The sequence below is a fragment of the Dromiciops gliroides genome, chromosome 4 (assembly GCF_019393635.1).
Source record: "Dromiciops gliroides isolate mDroGli1 chromosome 4, mDroGli1.pri, whole genome shotgun sequence".
NCBI lineage: Eukaryota > Metazoa > Chordata > Mammalia > Microbiotheria > Microbiotheriidae > Dromiciops > Dromiciops gliroides.
The window spans coordinates 290438411-290461064 of record NC_057864.1 but is presented as its reverse complement, the minus strand read 5'-3'; the positions used below and the strand labels follow the sequence as shown (position 1 = coordinate 290461064).

The 22654-nt window shown below is 37.0% G+C and overlaps 1 protein-coding gene across 6 annotated transcripts in view; it reads right to left on the bottom strand.

Moving 5' to 3' along the window:
* FAM135A (family with sequence similarity 135 member A) overlaps positions 1–22207 on the bottom strand; it is a 126655-nt gene extending 104448 nt beyond the window's left edge. For 5 of the 6 annotated variants that reach the window (XR_006356396.1, XM_044004246.1, XM_044004249.1 and 2 more), the window contains exons 1-3: positions 21912–22207; positions 1942–2028; positions 1230–1345 (exon numbers count right to left, since the gene is read on the bottom strand). Coding sequence is in view for 5 of the 6 variants with exons in the window: in XM_044004246.1 (XP_043860181.1) it covers positions 1230–1306 (77 nt within the window). In the remaining variant the exon portion in view is untranslated. The remainder of the gene's footprint in view (positions 1–1229; positions 1346–1941; positions 2029–21911) is intronic. The other variant, XM_044004247.1, reaches the window with a different exon arrangement.
* Between the last annotated feature and the right edge of the window lie 447 nt (positions 22208–22654).

Genomic DNA, 22654 nt, shown 5'->3' with positions numbered 1-22654 from the left:
TGGAATTTAATAGGGATAAATGTAGTTTTACACTTGAGTTCACAAGCTCAATCTCATAAGTACAAGACAGGAGAGGTGAGAGAGAAAACAGTTCATCTAAGAAAAAGACCTGGGAGTTGTAGCGGCCTCCCAATCAATATAAGTTTGGATTTCAACCAATATGAAATAACTGTGAGATAGCCAAAATAGGCCCAGTGTCCTGGGTGAAGGGTAAGAGTCCTGACCCTATCACATTGGGAGTATGTGTACAGTTCTGGGCAATGCAATTTAAGAAGACACAGGTAAAACTCCAAAGCTCTTAAGATCATTCCATAAAAAGAATAGCTAAAGGAAGTAGAAATGCTTAACCTAGAGATGAAAAAATTTAGGAAGAAGATATTACTTTTTGGGGTGTATGCTAGAGTAAGAGCTCACTGAGGTCCCTTTAAACTATCCCAAAATCAAAATTTGGTGCTTTTATGAATAGCTATCTTCATATATTTGAAGGGCTCTCATGGGAGGGAAGAAAGATTATTAAGCCTTTCTTTTCCTATTCCCAGAGGGCAGAATTAGGAAAAATGGGTAGACATTTCAAAGAGGCTCTGAATTCTACAATTTTAGGATTATTAAGTTATTCCCTTGCTCAAGAACTTGCAATGGCTTTGCAATGAGATCAAGTACAAACCTTAACCAAATATTTAAGGCTTTCTGTAGACAGGCCACAATCTAATTCTTCCAATTTTATTTCCCAGTAATTCCCAATATGGACTCTATGTACATTTCAGCAAAGTCAGTATCCTTATTATCCACCAAAATATCATACTAATTCCCAAATACATCATGCTAATTCCCAACTCCAAAACCTTGCTCACTGGTGCCTCCTTGACCTGGAAGGTCTTTCCTTCTCCCCTGTGTGTATCCAAATCCTATCTGCTCTAACATAAATTCTATGGCTCACCTAGTTAGTGCACACTCTTCTTACTCTGCCCTGAAATTCTACATTATTTATTGTTAACTGTTTCATGTCTATGTCTTATTTCCCCAATTAAACGGTAAATTCATGGAAGACAGGGATGATTTTTTTCACAGTTCTTATGTACCATTCTCAGTACCAGGAATACTGTTGCAAACATTCTAAGCTGCTCAAAATATATATGTAGTATAAACAATTTTCAGATTAACTACAAAAAAATTAAGAAATGAAACACTTATGAAATTTGAATAATTTTAAGCATTAAATTAATACATACCCTCTTTGAAACAAATCAACATTGTAGAACTTGTGTAGCTCCACAGAGAATTCTACCATTGCTTGGACTTCAGTCATTTTAAATTTTATTCACAGAAGATAAAGCTAGAAATGTCACTAGTTAATAAAGAAAAAAAAGTTAATGAGAAGTGGGGAAGAAAATCAACTTAAAAACAACTTATTTTCAAATATTTGTTACATAAAATATGATCTAGAGATATAAAATAAAAACTAAATAAAAGAATGCTAAGCCTCCAGCTCAATTTAACCAAATGCCACCAAAAAATTAAATATTTCTTTGATTGTTCTCAAATAATGTGAAAATACAAAAATATTTTCTCATATATCTATGAGATATATTAATCTCATATATTAATAGACATAGCAAATCATTAGTAAAAGTTCAAGACTGAGTCTGTTTTCTAATATTACCATCCTTAAGAATTTCAATTTATATTTTATTAAAACAAATTACCCATTACTCCCTTTCCAAATCTGCAGTGCATACAAACAGATCTCAGGATTAGTAGTAGAAGAGACATTTTTTCATCTCCACAAATTTATAAAGAATTTACTTCTAAGGGGGAGACAATTTTTAATGCATAATTTTAAAGACAAAACTACTTTTAAAAGTTAGAATGAGAAAACAATATCCTGAGAGGCACTGTGCTACATGAATTATGTTCAAGAGAAATCTTTCAAGAAATTCTTACCTCTTACCATCAAAACTTCATCCTAATATATGAAATAGTCAACCTTTTTCTTCCAGTTATTTACTCTTGTTAAAAGTACATTCTTTCCTATAAAAAGAAGAGAGATTACAAATAAATGATGATATTTAAAAAATTGCTTTAAAGCACAGTTATGCCATTTGTATATGTATATATTGTATGCATGTGTTCTATAGGACTTGAGCCAAATTTTTTATAGAAAGGACATTTCCCCTGCATAGCTTCGCTATTTTCATTATCGACTACCATATTTCTGAAAAGTAGAGCACAAGACCTGGCAACTTCAAGGACCATCTCAGCTGAATTCTGGACGGCTTATCATCAGATTAAAATTTTCAGCTGTACCACCTCTCAAAGGCCACTTACTAAAACAAAGAGAGTGCTGGGAAGCTGCATTGGAAGAGAGAGAGTTCATTTTGAGAAACATTTCAGCTCCTTGAAATAATAAAGTAAGTGTCTCTACTAAGAGCCCACTTCTTTATATTTCAGGAATATGAGGCAAGGATTTTCTTTCATATACTTAGTTTGGAAATCTTTGTCCACTCTGAAGGAAGAAAATGTTGGTTCATCTTTAAAATGAAAAATGAAGAATTCATCTTTTTATATGGAACCAAACCACAGAACAGGATAACAACATGCATATTTGTGCTTCTAACTAACTTTCATTTTTATACTGCTGTTAGTCATTTAAAAATATTTTGATAAAAAGAAGTTGCCTGAGAATACCTGATGGTCCATCTTAAATTTCAAATATTGTTTCTAGGAAGAAATTATCTTTAATCCTTAAAATGAACAAGTTTCAGTAATCATAAATGTCAGAATAGAAAAGTTCAATTAAATCTTCACCTTACAGAAAATCTTCCTTATTTCCAAAATAAAGTTTACTCAATCAGTTCCTCTATTTCAGAAGCCCAGCTTTATCAATAACAAGATAACTCATCTATGTAGGGTTTTAAAGTTTTCAAAGTGACATACACATTACTTCATATGATTCTCACCAAAGCATTATTATTCCCACTTTATAGATAAGGATCTGAGGCTCCTAAATTAAAATTACTTGCCCAGATTCACACAATAAATAAACGTCATAACTAAAATTTGAACTCGGGTCTCTCCTAATACCAGGGAGCCAGTGTTCTTTCCACTACATCAAGCTACTTGCTTTACAGGGGCCAAAGGATGTCTGAGGAAAGTAACAGGCAGGCAACCTTTCTCACATTCCCTGACTTAGAAGCCCAGCTCCCTCAATCAAAGATCAAAGATCAAAGGACACTTTGGGAAGAAAATTTACATTGGCACAGAACATGTTCATTCTGTAACATTGAACACTTTCTAAGTGCTGCATGGAAAGAGCATAGGATACTAATCTACTTCCTGGTGTACTAGTTTTTCAAACCTGGTATCTGGTTAGAGGAGCCAACAACATGCCTATACTATTTTTCCAGAAGCATCATTTTTATTCTAAGTACACCCTATTTTCTCCCCAGGTCCACTGTAATCCTATTCACCCATTACTTGCTCCATTCTACTGTGTCCTTTGGAATTCTCACTCTATACCCCACCCTTTAGGTTTCAATTAGAATTTCATAAGACAGTATGGTGGATACTGAGCTGGATCGGAAGGTCAGGAGGATCTAAATTTAAATCCAGTCTCAGACACTTACTGTGTGTAAGACGATTTTGAGCAAAATCACTTACTCTCTGTCTCAGTTTCCTCAACTGTATTTTTAAAAAGGGATAATAATAGTACTTCCCAGGTATTCTCCAACCCTCCCATTAGGGCTGTTGTGATGATCAAAAGTCTGGCACACAGTAGGTGCTATACAAAAATGCTTCTTCTCTTTCCCCACCTACTATGTGCCAGATACACTGCTTTAGTAGTGAGGTTTCAAATATAAAATTCAGTCAGTATCCAGTCTAAAGGAGCCAGGGGTGGGGGAAGACCAAAATGTTCACAGAGAAATAAATATAAAATATCTTTTAAATAAATACAAAGCAATTGGGGATGTAGGACAGTGATTAAATTCCTTAAAGAAGGTAGCATCTGAGGTGAGACTTGTAGGGAACTAGGAGTTCCAAGAGGCTAAAGTGAGGAGAGAGAGCATTCTAGTTAAAAGTCTATGCAAAGGGGCAGCTAGGTGGCGCAGTGGATAGAGCACTGGCCCTGGATTCGGGAGGACCTGAGTTCAAATCCAGTCTCAGACACTTAACAATTAATAGCTATGTGACCGTGGGCAAGTCACTTAACCCCAATTACCTCACCAAAAAAAAAAAAAAAAAAGTCTATGCAAAGGCATGAAGATGGAAAATAGAATGACACATTTGAGGAGTCACAAATAGGCCAGTTTGGCTGTAGCATAAAGTGCATGAAGGAGAGCAATTTATAATTTGCCTAGCAAGGTAGGTTGAAGCTGGATGATAAAGGGATTTAAAAGCCAAATATGGGAGTACTTTCTTTTCATTATATATATATATATACACATATATATATATATATATATATATGACTTTCAAGGTTATTATTTCAACTTTTTCAATGATTTTAAATATCTGACTAGTAGTCTTACTCTACATTCCATTGTCTGCCATCATACTAGGAAATTTAGAAATAATGCTGACAATCTGATAGCCTGACCATAAAAATCCTGATTTTTCTCAACTCCAAAAAATTCATTCCCCATTCCATTATGGTCATAACGTGTTCACATTCTCTTAAACTCTACTATTTCTTGGCTAGAACTTTGGAGTTCTACCTTCTGAATACAAACTCTAACACATAACTTTCCCATTCTTTCATTCATATTAAACCTATTCGTTGGTGTTGATCTTCACTCCTTGATAGCCTTTGTGGTCTGCTCTCCATTTTATTAAAGAATCTGGGGGCAGCCAGGTGGCACAGTGGACAGAGCACCGGCCCTGGATTCAGGACTACCTGAGTTCAAATCTGGCCTCAGACACTTGACGCTTACTAGCTGTGTGACCCTGGGCAAGTCACTTAACCCCAATTGCCTCACCAAAAAAAAAAAAAAAGAATCTGGTATCACTTGTGTTAACCAGGCTTGACTGGGTATAGTTTTTGACATAGCCAACAATACCCTTTCCTCTTTTGGCTTCAGAGACACCACATTCTTCTAGTTATTTCCCAATAAATGCTCCTTTTTGGATTCTTTAACAAGGCTATCATGTTTATGAGGGTCTTTCATCAAATTTCTACTCTCTCTGGTCTCTCTTGACAATGTTATTCATCCAAGAGGTTCACCTACTATACTACCTCTATAAAGATGCCTCTCAAATTTTTTTTGGGGGAGGGGGGCAGGGCAATGAGGGGTCATACAGCTAATAAGTGTCAAGTCTCTGAGGCCAAATTTGAACTCAGGTCCTCCTGAACCCAAGGTCAGTGCTTTATCTACTGGGCCACCTAGCTGCTCCCCTCTCAAATCTTTATTTCCAGTTCTTACTTCTTATAACCTACAGATTTGTACTTTCAACTCAATGGCTAAAACTGGCTATTATTTTTCTCTCCAAAACTTCCTTCTTTTACCTTCACACCTTTTATATGTGGTATCACCTTTCATCTGGTCTCCCAACTTTGTAACCTTGGGTTATCTTTTAATCTTCCCTCTACCTTATCTCTCATATACAGTCAGTTACTATGACCCATCGATTTCATCTTCAGAACAGCTCTCTAGCCTCACTGTAATCTCCTTATTACAGGCCTTCATTAGTGCCCACCAGAACAATTGCAAAAGGCTCCTTAACAACGCTCTAAGCCTCCAAGCCAGTAAGAAAATGTTGTTGGGAGAATAATCGAAACAAAGTAAACAGACCAAGGATTTTGAGCTTTACTGGGGAGGTGATATCAAGTCAATAAAAGTTTTTGAGAAGTATATGTAACCAGCTCTTTGTTTCGATTATTCCTTCTTTTACCTTCACACCTTTTATATGTGGTATCACCTTTCATCTGGTCTCCCAACTTTGTAACCTTGGGTTATCTTTTAATCTTCCCTCTACCTTATCTCTCATATACAGTCAGTTACTATGACCCATCGATTTCATCTTCAGAACAGCTCTCTAGCCTCACTGTAATCTCCTTATTACTGTTGTAGTAACAAAAATGAAATGATGTAAAAGCTTTGTAAAGCATTAGTGTTACCAGTAAAGATATATCTTACTTTAAGCACTGTATGCATTCCTAAAGAGTTATATGTAAACTGAAAGTCACTATTTTAAATGTTTATGATTCCTGATACATTTCAAGGAATATTCCAGGGGATCTTTTTGTACAGTGAAGACTTAGAGAACAAATATCTACTGACAATTCTTTGGGAAGGAGGAAGAGAAGTAAATTTGAATTTTCACATATCACGCACTTGTTTGCTTAAAGTAATACAACTGCAATACATTTTTTTATATCTAGAAGGAATACTGGTTCCTATTGCCTACTGGTCATGTTTTGTGGTGCTTCCTATACTGGATCAAAATAAGTAACTTAAATTCTGCCTCCCTCCCCCAATGATTTCAAGCTTCTCACATTATGTTTAGTTTAAAAATAAACAAATTTATTTTTGATCTGGAATATGGTAAGACGCTAATTAACATCTTACCTGACAAAGTGAAAACTTGACCTTCCTGACAGGGTAAATACTGACATTAACTATGGCATTGTCTGTCTCAAGTCTCAGAGTTAATTTTAATTAAATGGATGCAGTTCTGCCTGCCACTAGACTTTGTAAAACTAAGTCATTTAACCAGTCTCTGAGCCTCCCATCCACAATGCTTAGGAGGAGGGGAAAAGATCTGGTACTGCTGTTTGTAACTTTACTTCTATATACCAAATTCTAAGAAAGAACAATTTGATTTGCAATGTCCTATTCTTCCTTATCCAATCTCCAATGTTTCCACTTCTTCCTTTCTAAAGTAAGGGGTATGGGACACAAAGTTAGCACCATCAAGGGAGTGGTGCGAGAGAAGAAAAATTGACATTCAAGTTTCTTTTTAAAAAAAATTCCAATTTAATTCTTATCCTCCACTAAGTTCTACTCTGATGCTTCATCATATTGTGGAACTGATGCTGAATTCCCAAAGACTCTATAGTACAGTGGGGAGGTCTGCAAGATTCTATGCACACTAGAAAAGTCTCAAGTGCAGTCCTAATGGCAGTCTGAGTCTGTTGTCAGAGGACCAACATGGCTAATTATAGAGAGGTTCATCAGCAGTACACAAGCCAATAGATCATAACGTCTGTAGCTATTGCAAACCATCAAACAATGAAAAATTCAAAATGCCCCTCTGAATTCAGTGGTCTTCAATTTCACAGTGATGGTGGCAGAGTAGTAGAAAAGTGGGGAAGAACATGATTATTTTTGGAAAGTTTATAAAAACTAACTTAACTGGTAGGTACTGTAAGCTATGTCTTTGATTAATGATTAAAAATTTGAGGCACCACTGGAATAATCCAAACATATTAAATATTGTCTCATGAATAAAAGAAATCAGAAGATAAATGGAAGTTCCAGCTAAATGAAAGAATATCTCACAAATTCTCCTTAGACAAACAAAACAACGGTGTAGGCAAAGTTGGTTTCATAGCACACCAAAAGAAACATTATTTCACTTGTTTCTCTCATCACAAAGTGCTTATGATAAGCATAAGCAAAAAGGCCATTATAAAGATGGTTACACCATCAACATGTTGCAAAAAATGAAAAAGTTGAGAAATTTCACCAATAACTTAACTACAACATCAAAGATAACTATGATATTTAGTGACTTTAACACAAAAGCAAGTATAAGGAAAGATGGTGAAAACCATATTAGGAAATATACCTAAGGTTTGATAAGACTAAAGACATAAGCTACTCAGAAGTCTCACGTTGATATATCATGAATATATTATTCAGTGATTCAATTCAAGAGCTAGAAGTTGAATAAGGATACTAGCTATATCTTTTTTTTTTTTTGGCACGGCAATGAGGGTTAAGTGACTTGCCCAGGGTCACACAGCTAGTATGTGTCAAGTGTCTGAGGCCAGATTTGAACTCAGGTCCTCCTGGATCCAGGGCTGGTGCTTTATCCACTGAGCCACCTAGCTGCCCCGACACTAGCTATACCTTAAAAGACAGGAAATGACTGTCTATTGATGTAGAAGTAACATCTCAATCAGCGTTTCCTTGAAGTCAGCCCATCAACTAGATAGAAAGTAAAAAAAAAAATCAATACCAAATTAAAAGAATAAAGATAAGAAGACACTGAAACACTAACAATAGTTTTAACCTGATCTATTCAAACAAGATAATAATGCTGCAAAATGGTAAATGGGAAAAGATATACTGAATTTGATTATCACCATTTTTTGCAGGTTTATTTGGTATAAAACAGACACCATAGCAAGGAGGCCAAAAGAGCCCGTAAACTGCCTCAGCCAGCAAACATTCCTTATGATGTAGTGCGAAGTAGAATCCAAGAACAACAGTGGTTTAGATTATAATATTGTTTGTAAAATCTTAAGGAGGAGGATAGTGGAAGATTATAAATAGTATTGCCTTATAAAGGAGCAAAAGCAAAAAGTTTACAGAAAGAGTAGTGAGAGAACCAATCCATATTATCCCCCAAATTAAGTAAAATTGGAAGAACAAATAAATAGAAAATGGAACAGATCCATTGATGTGTATTTAATGATTTGTTTTCATTATCATTGGAAAAGAAGTATATTTGAATCTTAAATCAGTTTCCAAAGTTATGTAACCCTGGGCAAATTTCTTAACCTCTTTGGACCTCAGTTTCCTCATGTATAAAATGAGGTACTTGGTCTCAATAATCTCTAAGGTCCCTTCCACCTTTAAATCTATGATCTTATCATAAGATGAAGTTGACACAAGTAGCTAAATCACACCAACTACATGCTCAGAAATCATGTAGGAGAACCATAATGTTCAAAGTATTGATAAATCATTTTCTAAAATTATCTTAGGAAAGATACAGTTTAAAAAAGGTCATGGATAACAGTAATATCTAAGACAACTGAAAAATCATCAATAGCTACCTACCCATATAATGACTTCTGAATTTGTATAAAGTATGAGAAGCATCTACAGATGACTAAAAGAATCTTTAATAGAAGTGTAAGGAGACAGATGAGCTTTCACAAATGATTCTCTTAAGTTCAATCTTTACAATTACACAGTTGATTAAAGGTATAGAGAAAACAAATATCTGCGTATACTATTTGTTGAAGCATTTAACTCAGAAATGAAATATAGCATTAAAGAATCTCCTTCAATAAGGAAACTTCTATGCATACATTAAGATCACATAAGATTCCTTGAGAAATGTAACCACAAACTATGCCCAAAGGGCAATCAAACTGTGCATACCCTTTGATCCAGCAATACTACTACTAGGTTCGTAAGCCAAAGAGATCATTAAAAAAGAGAAAAGGACCAATGTGTACAAAAATATTTATAGCAGCTCTTTTTGTGGTGGCAAAGAAATGGAAATCGAGGTGATAACCATCATTTGGAGAATAGCTGAACAAGTTGTAATGGAATATTATTGTGCTATAAAAAATGACAAGCAGGCAGATTTCAGAAAAACCTGGAAACACATGAACTGATGTTAAGTGTAGTGAGCAGAACCAGGAAAATATTGTACACAGTAAAATTCTGCAATGATCAGCTGTGAATAACTTAGCTCTTCTCAGCAATACAATGATCCAAGACAATTCCCAAGGACTCACAATGGAAAATGCTATCCACATCCAGAGAAAGATCTTATGTAGAATGCAGATTGAAGCATATTATTTTCACTTTTTATGTGTGTGTTTTCCTTTTGGTCTGTTTCTTCTCTTACAACATGACTGATAAGGAAATATGTTTTACGTGATTACCCATATATAATCTGTATCAAATTGCTTTCTGTTTTAGGGAGAGGGGAAGGAGAAAATTTGGAACTCAAAACATTTTAAAATGAATATTAAAAATTGTCTTCATAAGGAATTGGAAAAAATAAAACACTGTTAAAAATTTAAAACTCCCATTATAGGTAAATGTAACCACAAAGTTAAGCAACTTTGATTATTAACATCAAGTACAAAACAGAAAGATGTATGCTCAACAAGTATTTAACACTTTCACGAAGAATATCTTATGGAAGATCCAAATGGAAGAAGAATTCCCTATAAATGATGAAGTCCTCCTTATTCTATATTTAGTGGGTAATAATACTGACTGTAACAACCAGCCCCAAAATATCACATGGACTCTTTCATGATTATAAAAGAGATTTGCCAAACAGATAATGTCTCTTGTCCAGATTGTGACGTGCATTTAGATAGACAGTCCATTCCTGTGACAGGAACTACTGTTAACAGTGAATTGAGTCTAGAATTGTATAGGAGGAATGGAGTGTGTTGGAGTGTCTCTGGGAAGTGGCACTGCACTTTTAATTATCTTAGGCTATTTACTGGAGCAAAGACCCATTTTTAAAAAACAAATATTCTCCTGGCAATGCTGTATTAGTTACATATTTGAGAATACCATAATCTCCAAGGAATCATTGTGAAAGGTGATACAAAGGTAATAGAAAAAGAACAGTGACTGTAAACATACCGTAGCATATTTCTAATTATTAATTTATACAAAGGAAGTCATAAGGAAATTAAGATTTGAAAAAGAAATGGGTTGGTCATGTGGTAAGAGAAATGGATAACGAATGGACTGTCTAAGTGTGTCACTATTTACCATAAAATATAGACCTAGAAGTGGCTTCCAGCAAACTGTGGAGGATATAAGGAATAATAAGGATAAGAATCACACAAGATGAGAAGGCACAGATAAGCTGAGATTTGCTTTGGCTGAGTAAATACCTATATTAATGAGTTCACAGGTTCTAAAGTAATTCCTGGTAACAACTGTATAAAAGAAAATGCTTTAAAGATAAAATGGTATAATACATATGCAAACATTTTGGAATTAAAAGTCCTTTATGTATATATGTGCATATGTGGGTATACGTGTATATATAGTTTAATATACAGACACATACAAATAAAAGGGTCTTCAAAAATTTCTGAGTCTTCTCTAAACTTTTTTTTTACTATGTCTTTTACTCTAGCATGTAAACCTTGCTAAATCATTTCATTCTTTTCAAATCTGTTTTCCCTCTTACTCTACAAATGTAAGAATACAAACACATGTGCACACACATGGGAGACTGAAATTTTAAAAATAAAAACAAATGATGTAGGGATGTGTGTAAGTGCTTGAGGAAGATAAAATGGAACAGAAAAGGAATTGGTGAAATAAGTAGGGACAATCAATCAATTAATCAACAAGCATTTATTATGTGCCAGATACTGTGTTAGGCACTGGGGATACAAAGGAAACAAATCAAACAGCCCTTTCTCTCAGCGAGCTTACATTCTATAAGGAAGAGAGATGTACACATTTAAGTTTATACAAAATCAATATATATACAATATGGAATTTTGTAGGGGGAGGCACTAAAACTAGAACTCAATCAAGGTCTCATATAGGAGGTGTCTGAATGGAGCTCTGAAGGAAACTAGGATTCTAAGAGGCAAAGGTGAGGGAAGAATACATTCTAAGCATGGAGAACAGCCCATAAGAGAGCAGATGGAATATTGTGTTTAAGAAATAACTAGGCCAGTTTGACTGGATCATAGAGTGCATGAAGGGAAGTGATGTATGTATGAGGTTGGAAAGGTAGACTGGAGCCAGGTTGTGAAGGGCTTTAAAAGCCAAACAGAGGAGTTTATATTTTATATTAGAGGTAACAGGGAGTCACTGGAGTTTACTGTGTAGACAAGGGAGTGACATGGTCTGATCAATGATAGACTCGGGAGAGGGTAAACTTGAGGTAGGCAAACAAATTAGGAGGTTACTGCAATAGGTGATGAGGGACTGAAATAGTATGGTGGCTTGTTGGGAATGAAGAAGACCAACGGTGTGTAGATAGAATTAATAAGACTTGAAAACTGAATGGATATGCAGGGTGGGAAAGAATCTATCAAAATTAATTTATTAAGCACCTATTATGAATCAGGCATTGAGGTAAATGTTAGAAATATAAAGACAACAGCAAAATGGTCCGTGCCCTCAAGGAGCTTGCAATCTAAAAGGGAGAGACAAAATATAATTATAGACAGCAAGAAGAGGAAAAGCGTGAAGAGTACACAAGTTGTGAAACTGTTCAAACCCTTTGGCACTGAGATCCCACTACCAGGACATAACCCAAAGGAAGTTAGTGAGAACAACAACAACAACAAATCCATTCATACAAAAATGTTCATAGAAGCATTATTCACAATAACAAAAAGCTAGAAACAAAATATGTACTTAAAAATGGTTGTGTGGATATAATGGAATACATATTACCCCATCACAATATTGTGACTAATTCAGAGAAAACATGAGACAAATTATATGAAGTGCTGCTTTGTAAAGAAAGTAAAGCCAAAATAATATACACAACTTCAACAACTCAAATAAAGTCAACATAGGCCAAAAAAAAAAAAAAAAGCGAGGGGACAGAAAATGAAAAGCTGATATTCTGCATTATGACTACTTTTTTCAGTATTTCCTTACTTGTTTTTGAAATCTTATAGCATAAGGGTATATACAAAAAAAAAATAAACAAACATCTCTAAACACTGTAAGTTTGGATCTCCCTGATTTACTCCCAGTCTGCCTTACCCTGGGACTAGTCAAATAGCTCCCCAGATCCAGACAACTTTCTTTACCCAGTAATAACAACCGCAAAAGATAGGGAATGCCAACAGACTAGAATACTCCCTATATACCTCATGGAAAAAGAAAGTTCCTTATTTGAGAATGTGATGAGATCTTAATGTCATAAAATTTATATCTGAAAGCAACTTTAAAGGATCATCTAAACCCTTTCATTTTGACATATGAGGAAACAGAACCACCACAACAAAGTGACATATCAAAGTTATACCAATTTCTTGGAAACTTAAATGATTGTAGTAGATTTTATTAGGTCCTTGTGAATCCTCAATCAGAATTTGACAAGGAATATCCCTGATGAGGGTTAAGTGACTTGCCCAGGGTCACACAGCTACTAAGTGTCAAGTGTGTTAGGCAGCATTTGAACTCAGGTCCTCCTGAACCAGGGCTGGTATGGTACTTTATCCACTGTGCCACCTAGCTGCCCCCACTGCAACGCCTCTTAAATACCTCTCCTCTAAAACCACTACCACCTACATGCACTTCATCACCTCACCCCTGGACTGATGCAGTAGCCTGCTGGTGGGTCTGCCTGCCTTGGAGTCTCCACTCATTCCAATCCTTCCTCCATTTGTCACTAAAGAGATTTTCCTAAAGTGTAGGTTCAACCATGTCATCACCCCCTCCCCCCCAACAATAAACTCTTGTGGTTTCCTATCACTTCCAAGATGAAATACAAAATCCTCTCTTTTGTATTTAAAGCCTTCATAACCTAGCCTCCTCCTACCTTTCCAGTGTTCTAACACCTCGTTTCCTGCCATGAACTCTTCAACCTAGGGATTCTGTCCTCCTCAAAATTCCATGAACAAGACATTCCATCTCTCAACTCCAATCATTTTCTCTGCCTACTGATTTTCCTGGCTTTCTTTAAGTCCCAGCTAAAATCCTATCTTCTACAAGATGCTTCTCCCAACCCCTCTTAATTCTAGTGCTTTTCCTCTGTTAATTATTTCCTATTTATCCTTAGTATATTTGTTTACTTGTCTCTTCAATTAGATTGTGAGCCCCTTAAGGGTGGAGGCTGGGTTTTTTTGGTTCCTTTTTGATCCCCAGTTCTTAGCAAAGTGCCTGGCATACTGTATACAGACAGTTAATAAATGTTCACTGACTGACTGACCCTACTCCGATACCAGGATTATCAAGATATGTTTAACACAGTCAAAGCAGAGAAGATGCACCCATATAGGCTGTTCAATTTAAGCCCAACAGCCCCAATTTCAGTCAACCAAATCTACTCACAGTGACTTATACCAGTTGTGGTAATTCTTAGAAAATGAAATGAGAAAAAAAAAAAGAAAAAAGGAGGGGAAGATTCATGACACCCCTCTCTTCCTTCCTTGAAAATTCATAGTGCTATTTGTTAAACAAAATAGGGTGGAGGAAGAACTAAAATTCTGCCATATTTCTACCTTACCACACACTATTTTGCGACTTTTCTGACTGACTTGTCCATCATGTCACTGTTAGGTACCTTTTCCTCCTCTTCCCCACTCAATTTTGAGATTTCTTTTGTGATTTGTCTCCCCCCCCCATTAGACTATAATCATGCTCTTTGAGGGACTGACCTTTTAAAAAATATTTATATCCCCAATATTTGCACAGTGCCTGAGGGCACACAGTAGATGCTTAATAAAACTGAATATTTGTTGCTGTGTTGTAAGCCTATCCATAGGTATTTTGGTGGGGCGGGGAAGAGTCCTAATGAATGCTTTTGAGATTTGAAGGTGAATCTATTTATTGTTTTCAATATCAGGAACCTAAATAATCATTAACAAATTGAGACAGGCCTTTTGGCTGGGATTATCATCCTATTTTGTTTCCATGCTGAAAGGCAGCCTGATATAGCATATAGAATCCTGGAACTGCAATTAGAAAGACCTGGGTTCAAGTTTCCACCTGACTGACTGGAAAATACTTTTCCACCTATATAATCATGGGTAAGTCACAACCTCTCTTAAGTCTCAGTTCTCTCATCTGAAAAATGGGGATAAATCATACACACAGTATCTATGTTAAAGGGTTTTTGGGAAGCTCAAATGAGATATTGTATGAAAAGCACTTTGCAAAACTTAAAGCTCTATGCAAATGTTAGCTTACATACATACATCTTCAGTCTTTCTTTTAAGTGACTCAAATCAATCCCAAACTACATCTTCTAAATTCTAAATCACTAATGGTAGTTATAAATGAAAATCACAGAAAGAATATATCATTCCTAAGGAGATGAAATGAGAGCCTGTATATAATGGACATGTCACAGAATTGGTAGAGACCTTCCTTTAACAGCATCCCACCAAACCGCAACCTGAAGAATAATTCTGGGGAGGAAGGATGTTGAGGCCATGTCATTACCAACTAAGGAGCAGGGAAGAAAGACATAGGCAGAACCATGACAGCATATTAGTGTATTCAAGCAGGGATGATGGGGGAGGGGTGAGTAAAAATATAGGCCACAAGGAACTTCAGTTTTGGAGAAGATGAGGAAGAAACTACAGAAATGTTAAATCTTGTCTGATACTGACCTCCTAAGCCTGAATCCTTTGGAATGATTTGGCTATATTAGGTTCCCAATTTATCTATCACTATGCTCTCCAAAGTATTTATAACTATAGAAGTACCTCTGAAGAAAATAGATTTTAAATATAATTCCCTTTATATGAGGAAAAGTATATAAAAAGAATGAGAAGAGCAATAATGGCTGACAAGTTTCATTTTAAAGGTTTGCAATAAAACTTTCTTTTAATGCAGAGATTTCCTTGTGCCTAATGAGGCTCTACCAAGGAATTACCAAATTGATAAGGTATATTCAGAGATAATAAAGAAGTGAGATTTTCAATCAGAGGTGTGGAAGGGGAGAGAGAAGAGGACACAATCCCAAACCTTGGATTCTAGTAAGAATAAAGGCAAAATATTTGAATGTCCCAAACCATTGTTTAGTTTACCCAGTGCCTTGCACAGAATTAGAATGCAATAAATGTAGTACTGAATTGTTAGACTGAAATATTAAAAGCATATACTTTATATGCTTTCAAAAAGTCATATTTATGACATTTAGAATAATAAAATTCTTCACTAATATATCTTTAAAAAAGAATAAAAGCAAAAATTACCCCAAATTACCATTTAATCAAATATTTAAATGGCCATTGCACTTGTTAAGTGGTTGGTATTCTTCATGTAATTAACATGATTCCTTGGTTTAAAAATCTTCAAGCATAATCCAGTAAAAGGGACAACAAAATTTTAAAATCAATTTCTAATTAACCTCATTTTCCTTAAATTTGGATTTAAATGGTTATAGTCCTTCAAAAGGCAAATGTCATTAATGCTTCTGAAATCAGAAATAACATTTCAATAATTGTATAATTTCTCTCAAAATAATTGTTGCCTATAATATTATTTCACCTAATCGCATGTTTTCCTGAAACCAATTAAGGACATTTTAGGTGGGGTATTCCAGTTTTCTTTTTTCCTAAGATGAAAATGATGTTACTTTAGGCTATCTACTTGTAGTAGTAACATGGAAAAAGGAAATCCACAAATCTTGTTCTTCCCATAAGTATTAAATAAATCTTATTGCTTTCTAAAGTCTTGCTTTAATGGCTCATCTTGGCATGGAGGTAACCCTGAGTTCTTAAAGGTTATGTCAGCAGAGCACAAGAAGTGGAAGGGATTGTGTATCTACATCTGAGGACCAACAAATTGAGAGAAGACCATCTCTTTCTGAAAGTGAGGTACCTTTTTTTTGTCCAAGGTAACTGAATGTCTACTAAGGCAAGGACCACCTGTGATTTCTGTGGTGGAAGGAGTAGCCAAATCAATGAAACTACATAGTCTATTGTATTGAAGTAAATCTTAGGAATTGCTTTAAATACAGTCCCTGAGTACATTTACAGATCATTTACTGCTTGAATGTGAAGTCTTAGGTAATAGCTAGAGAAACTTTTTTTTTAAAAAAATCTGACAGTTAAGAAAAACCATCTTTGAAATGAAAAGGGAGGAGGGAAGGATCCAATTTATAAAAATTAGTTTAAGCAAAATTTTTCAGGAACATGTATTGCATAAAACAAGGTATCTTGTATTAAAATCCAGAATGTTGTTGTATGTAAGTAGTGTTATCTTGAAGGTATTGAGTAGATGCCTGACCTTTATAGCAAGTCAAGATTAGCTGTTTCAAGCATCTTAGAGGGAATAGGTTTTACAGAAATACTAAAATCTAAAATACTACACTGAGATCTTAACGCATAATAAAAATATTTCTTTCATATGGTCACAATGGTGTCAAACAGTTCAAAAACAATGCCCTAAATTTTTTGGGGGGTCCAGACCTTGGATTTCATTACTGTAGAGAACTTCTAGTATAGACCTTCCCTCTAACAAGGCAGATAAGCAATGTATGATCTTCAAGAGAGTTGTCATGGGCACTGAGAGGTTAAGTGCCTTGCCCGGAGTCACACAGTATGGGGTAGGCTACACTGCCTCACACCTGGAACATCATAATCCATATTTTGAAAATTCCAATCCCAGAAAAATGTTACTATTTGAGTAATCATGATTTTCCTAGTTTCTTTCACTTACTTAAGCTCTTGAATAATATTTACAAAAAGGGTATTTTCACTCAAAATACTTCTAGACTTAATATAGGGGATCTTATGCTAACTTTATGATATTTTTTAAAAGCATATCATTAAATTATGATCTTGTATTAAATGTATTGCTGGTTCAAGGGACTGAAAATTCTGCTATTAATTTACTGTATAGGTATCACTGACAATCTTAGAAAAAGAGAACAATTATGCCTGTTTCTTATTCAACTAAGCACACTAAATGCCCAGTATTGACTCTCTTGGAGTCAATGGTGGTTAAGCAACAGGGTGGTTTGGAAACTTCTCATTCCCTGCTCCTGAGACAACAGTGATGGCAGAGCAAAGTATAGTCTTGCCAGATTTAAAGTTGCCTTTGCCAATATAGAATTGGCAAGCTTATATTTAAAGCTTTGACCTTGGGGCGTAGATTACGCTGAGATGTTTACAGTCAGCAGTACTTCTAATTGAAGTCTATGACTTACTGGCAACTTGTGAAGATTACAGAGGGCAGGTGTCACAGATACCACAGCATAAAAACAATTACAAAAGGGACAGGTGAATCTTAAAAAACCAAAAAACAACTTAAAGGAAATTTCAATGAAAGAAATAAATTACCTGTACAACTGAGTGAGCTATTTCTTGGGATGCAGATAGAGGTGTTCCAGAATACTGTCAGGTTTATACTTCCATATTGACACATAATTCAGAAGAGAATACAGAATATAGGTAGTCTCTCACAATGTATAATCTCAATCCATGAAAGACAATACATGCCTTACAAGTTATTCAAAATGTCTCCCTACTTAATTATGACATCAATCAAAATAAATGGATTATATTAAGAAATAAGAGCACAATATCTAAAGTAGAAATCCAGTATCTGTTTCAATGATGTTAATATTTCTAGGCAAATATGCCTGTGCTGAAAGGAAAAAAAGACTCCAAAAATGGATTTTAAAAAAGCTTGTTGCTTATTAATAAGTATAGCATAGGTTCAAAGTTTAGAACCTGCACCATTCCCAGTCCCATTTTGTTTTTATAATTGACAAGTATTGTGGAACAGCCCCACCTTTTTACATTACAAAATAATTCCCAGTATGCCTAACAACTTATATTTTATAATGTACCAAAGCAATGGAATCATCAAAAATTTTTCTCATCGACACTTGCTTTTTTCCTTCCATGCTCTGCCCTGAATTGTCACTATCAAAACAAAATACCTACCATTTCAATTCTATCCACATGCTGCCACCCCCTTAAAAACAAACTAAAAAAACTCACCTAAATACTTAATTTTCAAGTAGCCTGTCCTAACTAGTAGAACCAGGGGAAGAACTTACTTTCCATTTTCACTTAACCTCATATTTCTCATATCTCATTTCCCTGTCCCTCAAACAGTCTACATTCAGCAAAAAGGGGGGAAAAAGTCAAAAGTTAAAATGTGCAGTATAAGAAACTATGTCTACTGTATGTAAACTCCTGGAGGATAAAAGGTGCATATATCTAAATTCTGAATGTCACAGTGCCTGGTTAATAATCATGTATAATGTATTAATCCAATATAATCTTATCAGCAGAAAGAACACTATCTGAAAATATACAAGTGCTTTCAGAATTATGTTAAATATTTTTGATGTCTGAATAAAAAATGAAGGGGGGGTACCTAGGTGGAACAGTGGATAGATCACCGGCCCTGGATTCAGGAGGACCTGAGTTCGAATCCGGTCTAAGACACTTGACCCTTACTAGCTGTGTGATCCTGGGCAAGTCACTTAACCCTCATTGCCCTGAAAAAAAAAATGAATAGCTATAGTCTACCTTGGGCTACATGCCACTTGAGGAACCTAACTGCTAGTTTAAGAATTCTAAACTATTAAAGTACTTTTTGTCTATAAATACATTAAATACAGTAAACTGGTTAACCTTCACAAAGTGCTATGAGATTAGTGAGTGGCAACCATTACTATCTGCATTTTACAGGTAGTCAGACAGAAGCACAGAGATATTAAGTGGCTTCTACAAAGTTATATAAGTCATTACAATTCAAATCTCTTGACTAGTTTTGTGCCAGCTACACTATGTCATTCCACTGTAATCTCTACAGATTACTGGGGTTGCTCACTAAAGTGTCAACAAAAGAAACATAAGCACATGATTTGATGCATATTTAAAAGTAAAGATGGCTATGCCTTTTTAAGAGAGGAACTGGCTTCTTTCTGGAGCAGCAGTTTAAATATGTGAACTCAAAAAAGCCCAACATTAAGTAAAACCTAGAAAATTCAGGGGTTCCCTACAACACAAAGTAGCAGCTAGTTTTTCTAAGCTGTTTTATTTAATGACAATGGTTTGGAAGTTGTGTGTTCTCAATTTATTTCCAGTTATGCTTCTGATTCATTTTGTCTCTCTCTATAAGGAACCAACCTTTCAGTCCTTGGTTTTCTCTCTGTAAAATAGGAACAAAAGAATTTAATTTCTACTTTACACAGGTATTTTGAGGAAGAAAATGGTGTTTGTAGAATACTTAAACCTACCATATGAAATGTGTAGTGATACAGCTAGTCTTCAGGCCTAATAATAAACACTTGACCAAAGGTAGCAAGTGGCTCTAAATTACTTAAAGACGAACTTGAAATAATCAAACTACAGAGAAAAATCAACAAAACAAAAACTCCAAGCTATATAAATTGCTTCAAAAATTAGGTATTCTACTTTTTGTTTATACTGGAGGATGTTTTTTAATAAAAAGTTTAGAATGCAAACATACAACAAAAATCTACGAGTGAAACAAAAGAAGCTCAAAGGTTGTATTGTACTACCTCTAATTTAATGAACTCAGAAATATTTACATATATTTTCTGACTACCCAAACTTCAGTCTTCTTCAAGGAGCAAAGACATTTACACTTAATGGGAACTACATATATTTGCTGATCCTCAGGAAAGTGAGAATACTTTTTAAGATTAATTGAAGGGGCAGCTAGGTGTCCAAGTGGATAAAGCACTGGCCTTGGATTTGGGAGGACCTGAGTTCAAATTTGACTGTAGACACTTACTTGACACTTAGTTGTGTGACCCTGGGCAAGTCACTTAATCCTCATTACCCCGCCAAAAAAAAAAATTGAAAAAACAAATGTTCAAAATGTACAATATGTCAAATTACAGTCAACAATGGATTTTACAAAATGAATTCTGGATCCATAATGATCATTGTGGATCATTAAACAGCAGCTAAAATACTGAACATTTCCTCCTCATCAAGAACAAAAAAATTACTTCATAATAGTTTTGGAATGCATTTTTTGGAGGTGGGGATAGGTCAACCTTTACCCAACCATAATTTGTTAGTTACTGGTATACCAAATAAGTATACTCCTTAAATATTAGTCATATATTTAATATGGTACATTAATTACTTCCGCCGTTAAGAGACCATTCCAACAAGTAGCGAATAATAATTGGGGAGGGGGAGAGGTCAACAATTTGCAACAGAACAAGGAAAAGGGATTAAGGCGGAAAGCCTAGAGGGAATATAGTCAAGTCAAGAAGTATTTATTAAGTGCTTATTTAGCCACTGTACCAAGCACAGAGGATGCAGAAAGAGAGGGAAAAAATGCCTGTGAAGGACATGATGGAGAGGAAGAAAACAAAGAGAAGAAAAACAACTGCACAAAAGAAAACTGACAAACAAGGCTAAGAAAAGGAAGCTGAGGAGGGGTCTAGATAGAAGACAGAAGAGCTAAGATATAAGGGACGAGAAAGTGCTTAGAATTGGGGGTTGGGAGAAGGACCAGCTCCAACACAGGTAAGTGAGGTACTAAGACGTACGTGAAGGGCTGTTAAAGGAATACAGACCCTTGAAGGTAAGGAGGACAAAAAAAAAAATACAGTATAAAGTGATGTTCAAGCAGTTTTTAAAAAGTGATGAAAAAACCGAGCGAGGAAGACACAGTGAATAGACAGCAAAAGGCCTGGGGGGTGGGGGGGGGAGTGGAAGGGAGGAAGGGGAAGAAAGGAGTAAGGAATCTTGCTGGATAGAGAAGTGAGTGAAAACGAGAGAACAGAGACGAAAACAGTAAGAGGAAAGTAACAAAGTAAGGAAACCCAAGGAATTAAGGGGTAACGAAACTGACCAAATTTTAGAGACCACTCCCCCCCCCCCCAAACAAACCACAAACCAGACACATGCTACAGAAAGGCAGATAGGACGGAGGAGAGGGAGGAGGAGGGCAGGAAAAGAAGGGGAACAAGACCGAGAACGGGGGATGGAGCCGGGGTGGGGGTGGGGGGGGCGGAGCAAGGGTACAGAGGCCCCCGGGAGGACCAGGTGAGCAGCGCCGGGACCAGCGGGCACTGCCCAAGGCGGGCTCGGCCCCTCGGAGCTTGGATGCCCGACCGTCCGCACCGACCTTCAGCCAGGTCGCTCGGGCACTGGGCTTGGCCCGCGGGGCGGCGGCTCCAGCCCGGTCCCAGGAATGAGGGAGAAAAGGAAGGCGGGGGGGGGGTGGCAATGCGGGGCGGGGGGTGTGCTTCCCTCCAAACCTGGAGGGAGACAGGGAGGAGGGGACAGACGCGGGCAGTGGCGACAGTTGGGGAGCAATTACCTCTAGCTCGGGTCGGCGGTTCCCACCCCCAGTCGTGTGGAGGAGCTCGTCGTCCCAGTCGAAGAATACGGCCCTCCCCCGGGTCAGCACCATCCCGCCCCCGGGGTCCCTCACATCTCCACCGCCGCCGCTCGCCCCGCCGCTGCGGATCCCGAGGAGGAGCCGGTGGGTCACCGCCGCTCCGCGACCAGCCCTGTAGTACAGCTAGCGAGCATGCGCGGCTACCCCAGCGCCCAAGGGAGCCCCCGGGCCAGCCTGGCGCTACCTGCGATCAACAGGTCCCGCCGCCACCGTACCCCCCCTCCCCACACAGAGCTTCGGCCCCACCCCGCTCCGGCCCAGCGCCCCGCCCCCTTCCCCAGCCTCTTGCTTCAGCTGAGATTGCGTGAGATTTCGCCCAGGACTGCCCCGGGCGAGGGGACTGGGTTCTCGCGAGATCTGGGCGTTGGCGTCAATAAAGAGCGCGAACGGAGGCCGCTTGACGTGGGCTGGAGGTTGGTTGGAATTCTTCGGACAGGAATGAGAGAGTGGAACACATCGGGAGAAGATGGTCGAAAAGGTGGATGCTGAGCCTGTACTGCTTCTGGAGGCCTCCTTTCTTCCACCCTTCCACCAGCCATTCTACTTGGGAATGGCCTTTGGCCCCGGGACAGTTGCTGTTCGTGGTAAACGAAGGAGCAGTCGCTATGTATACTTGGTTGGGGGCTGCGGTGAAGAATCTGTTAATCCCCCCCGCCCCCAAG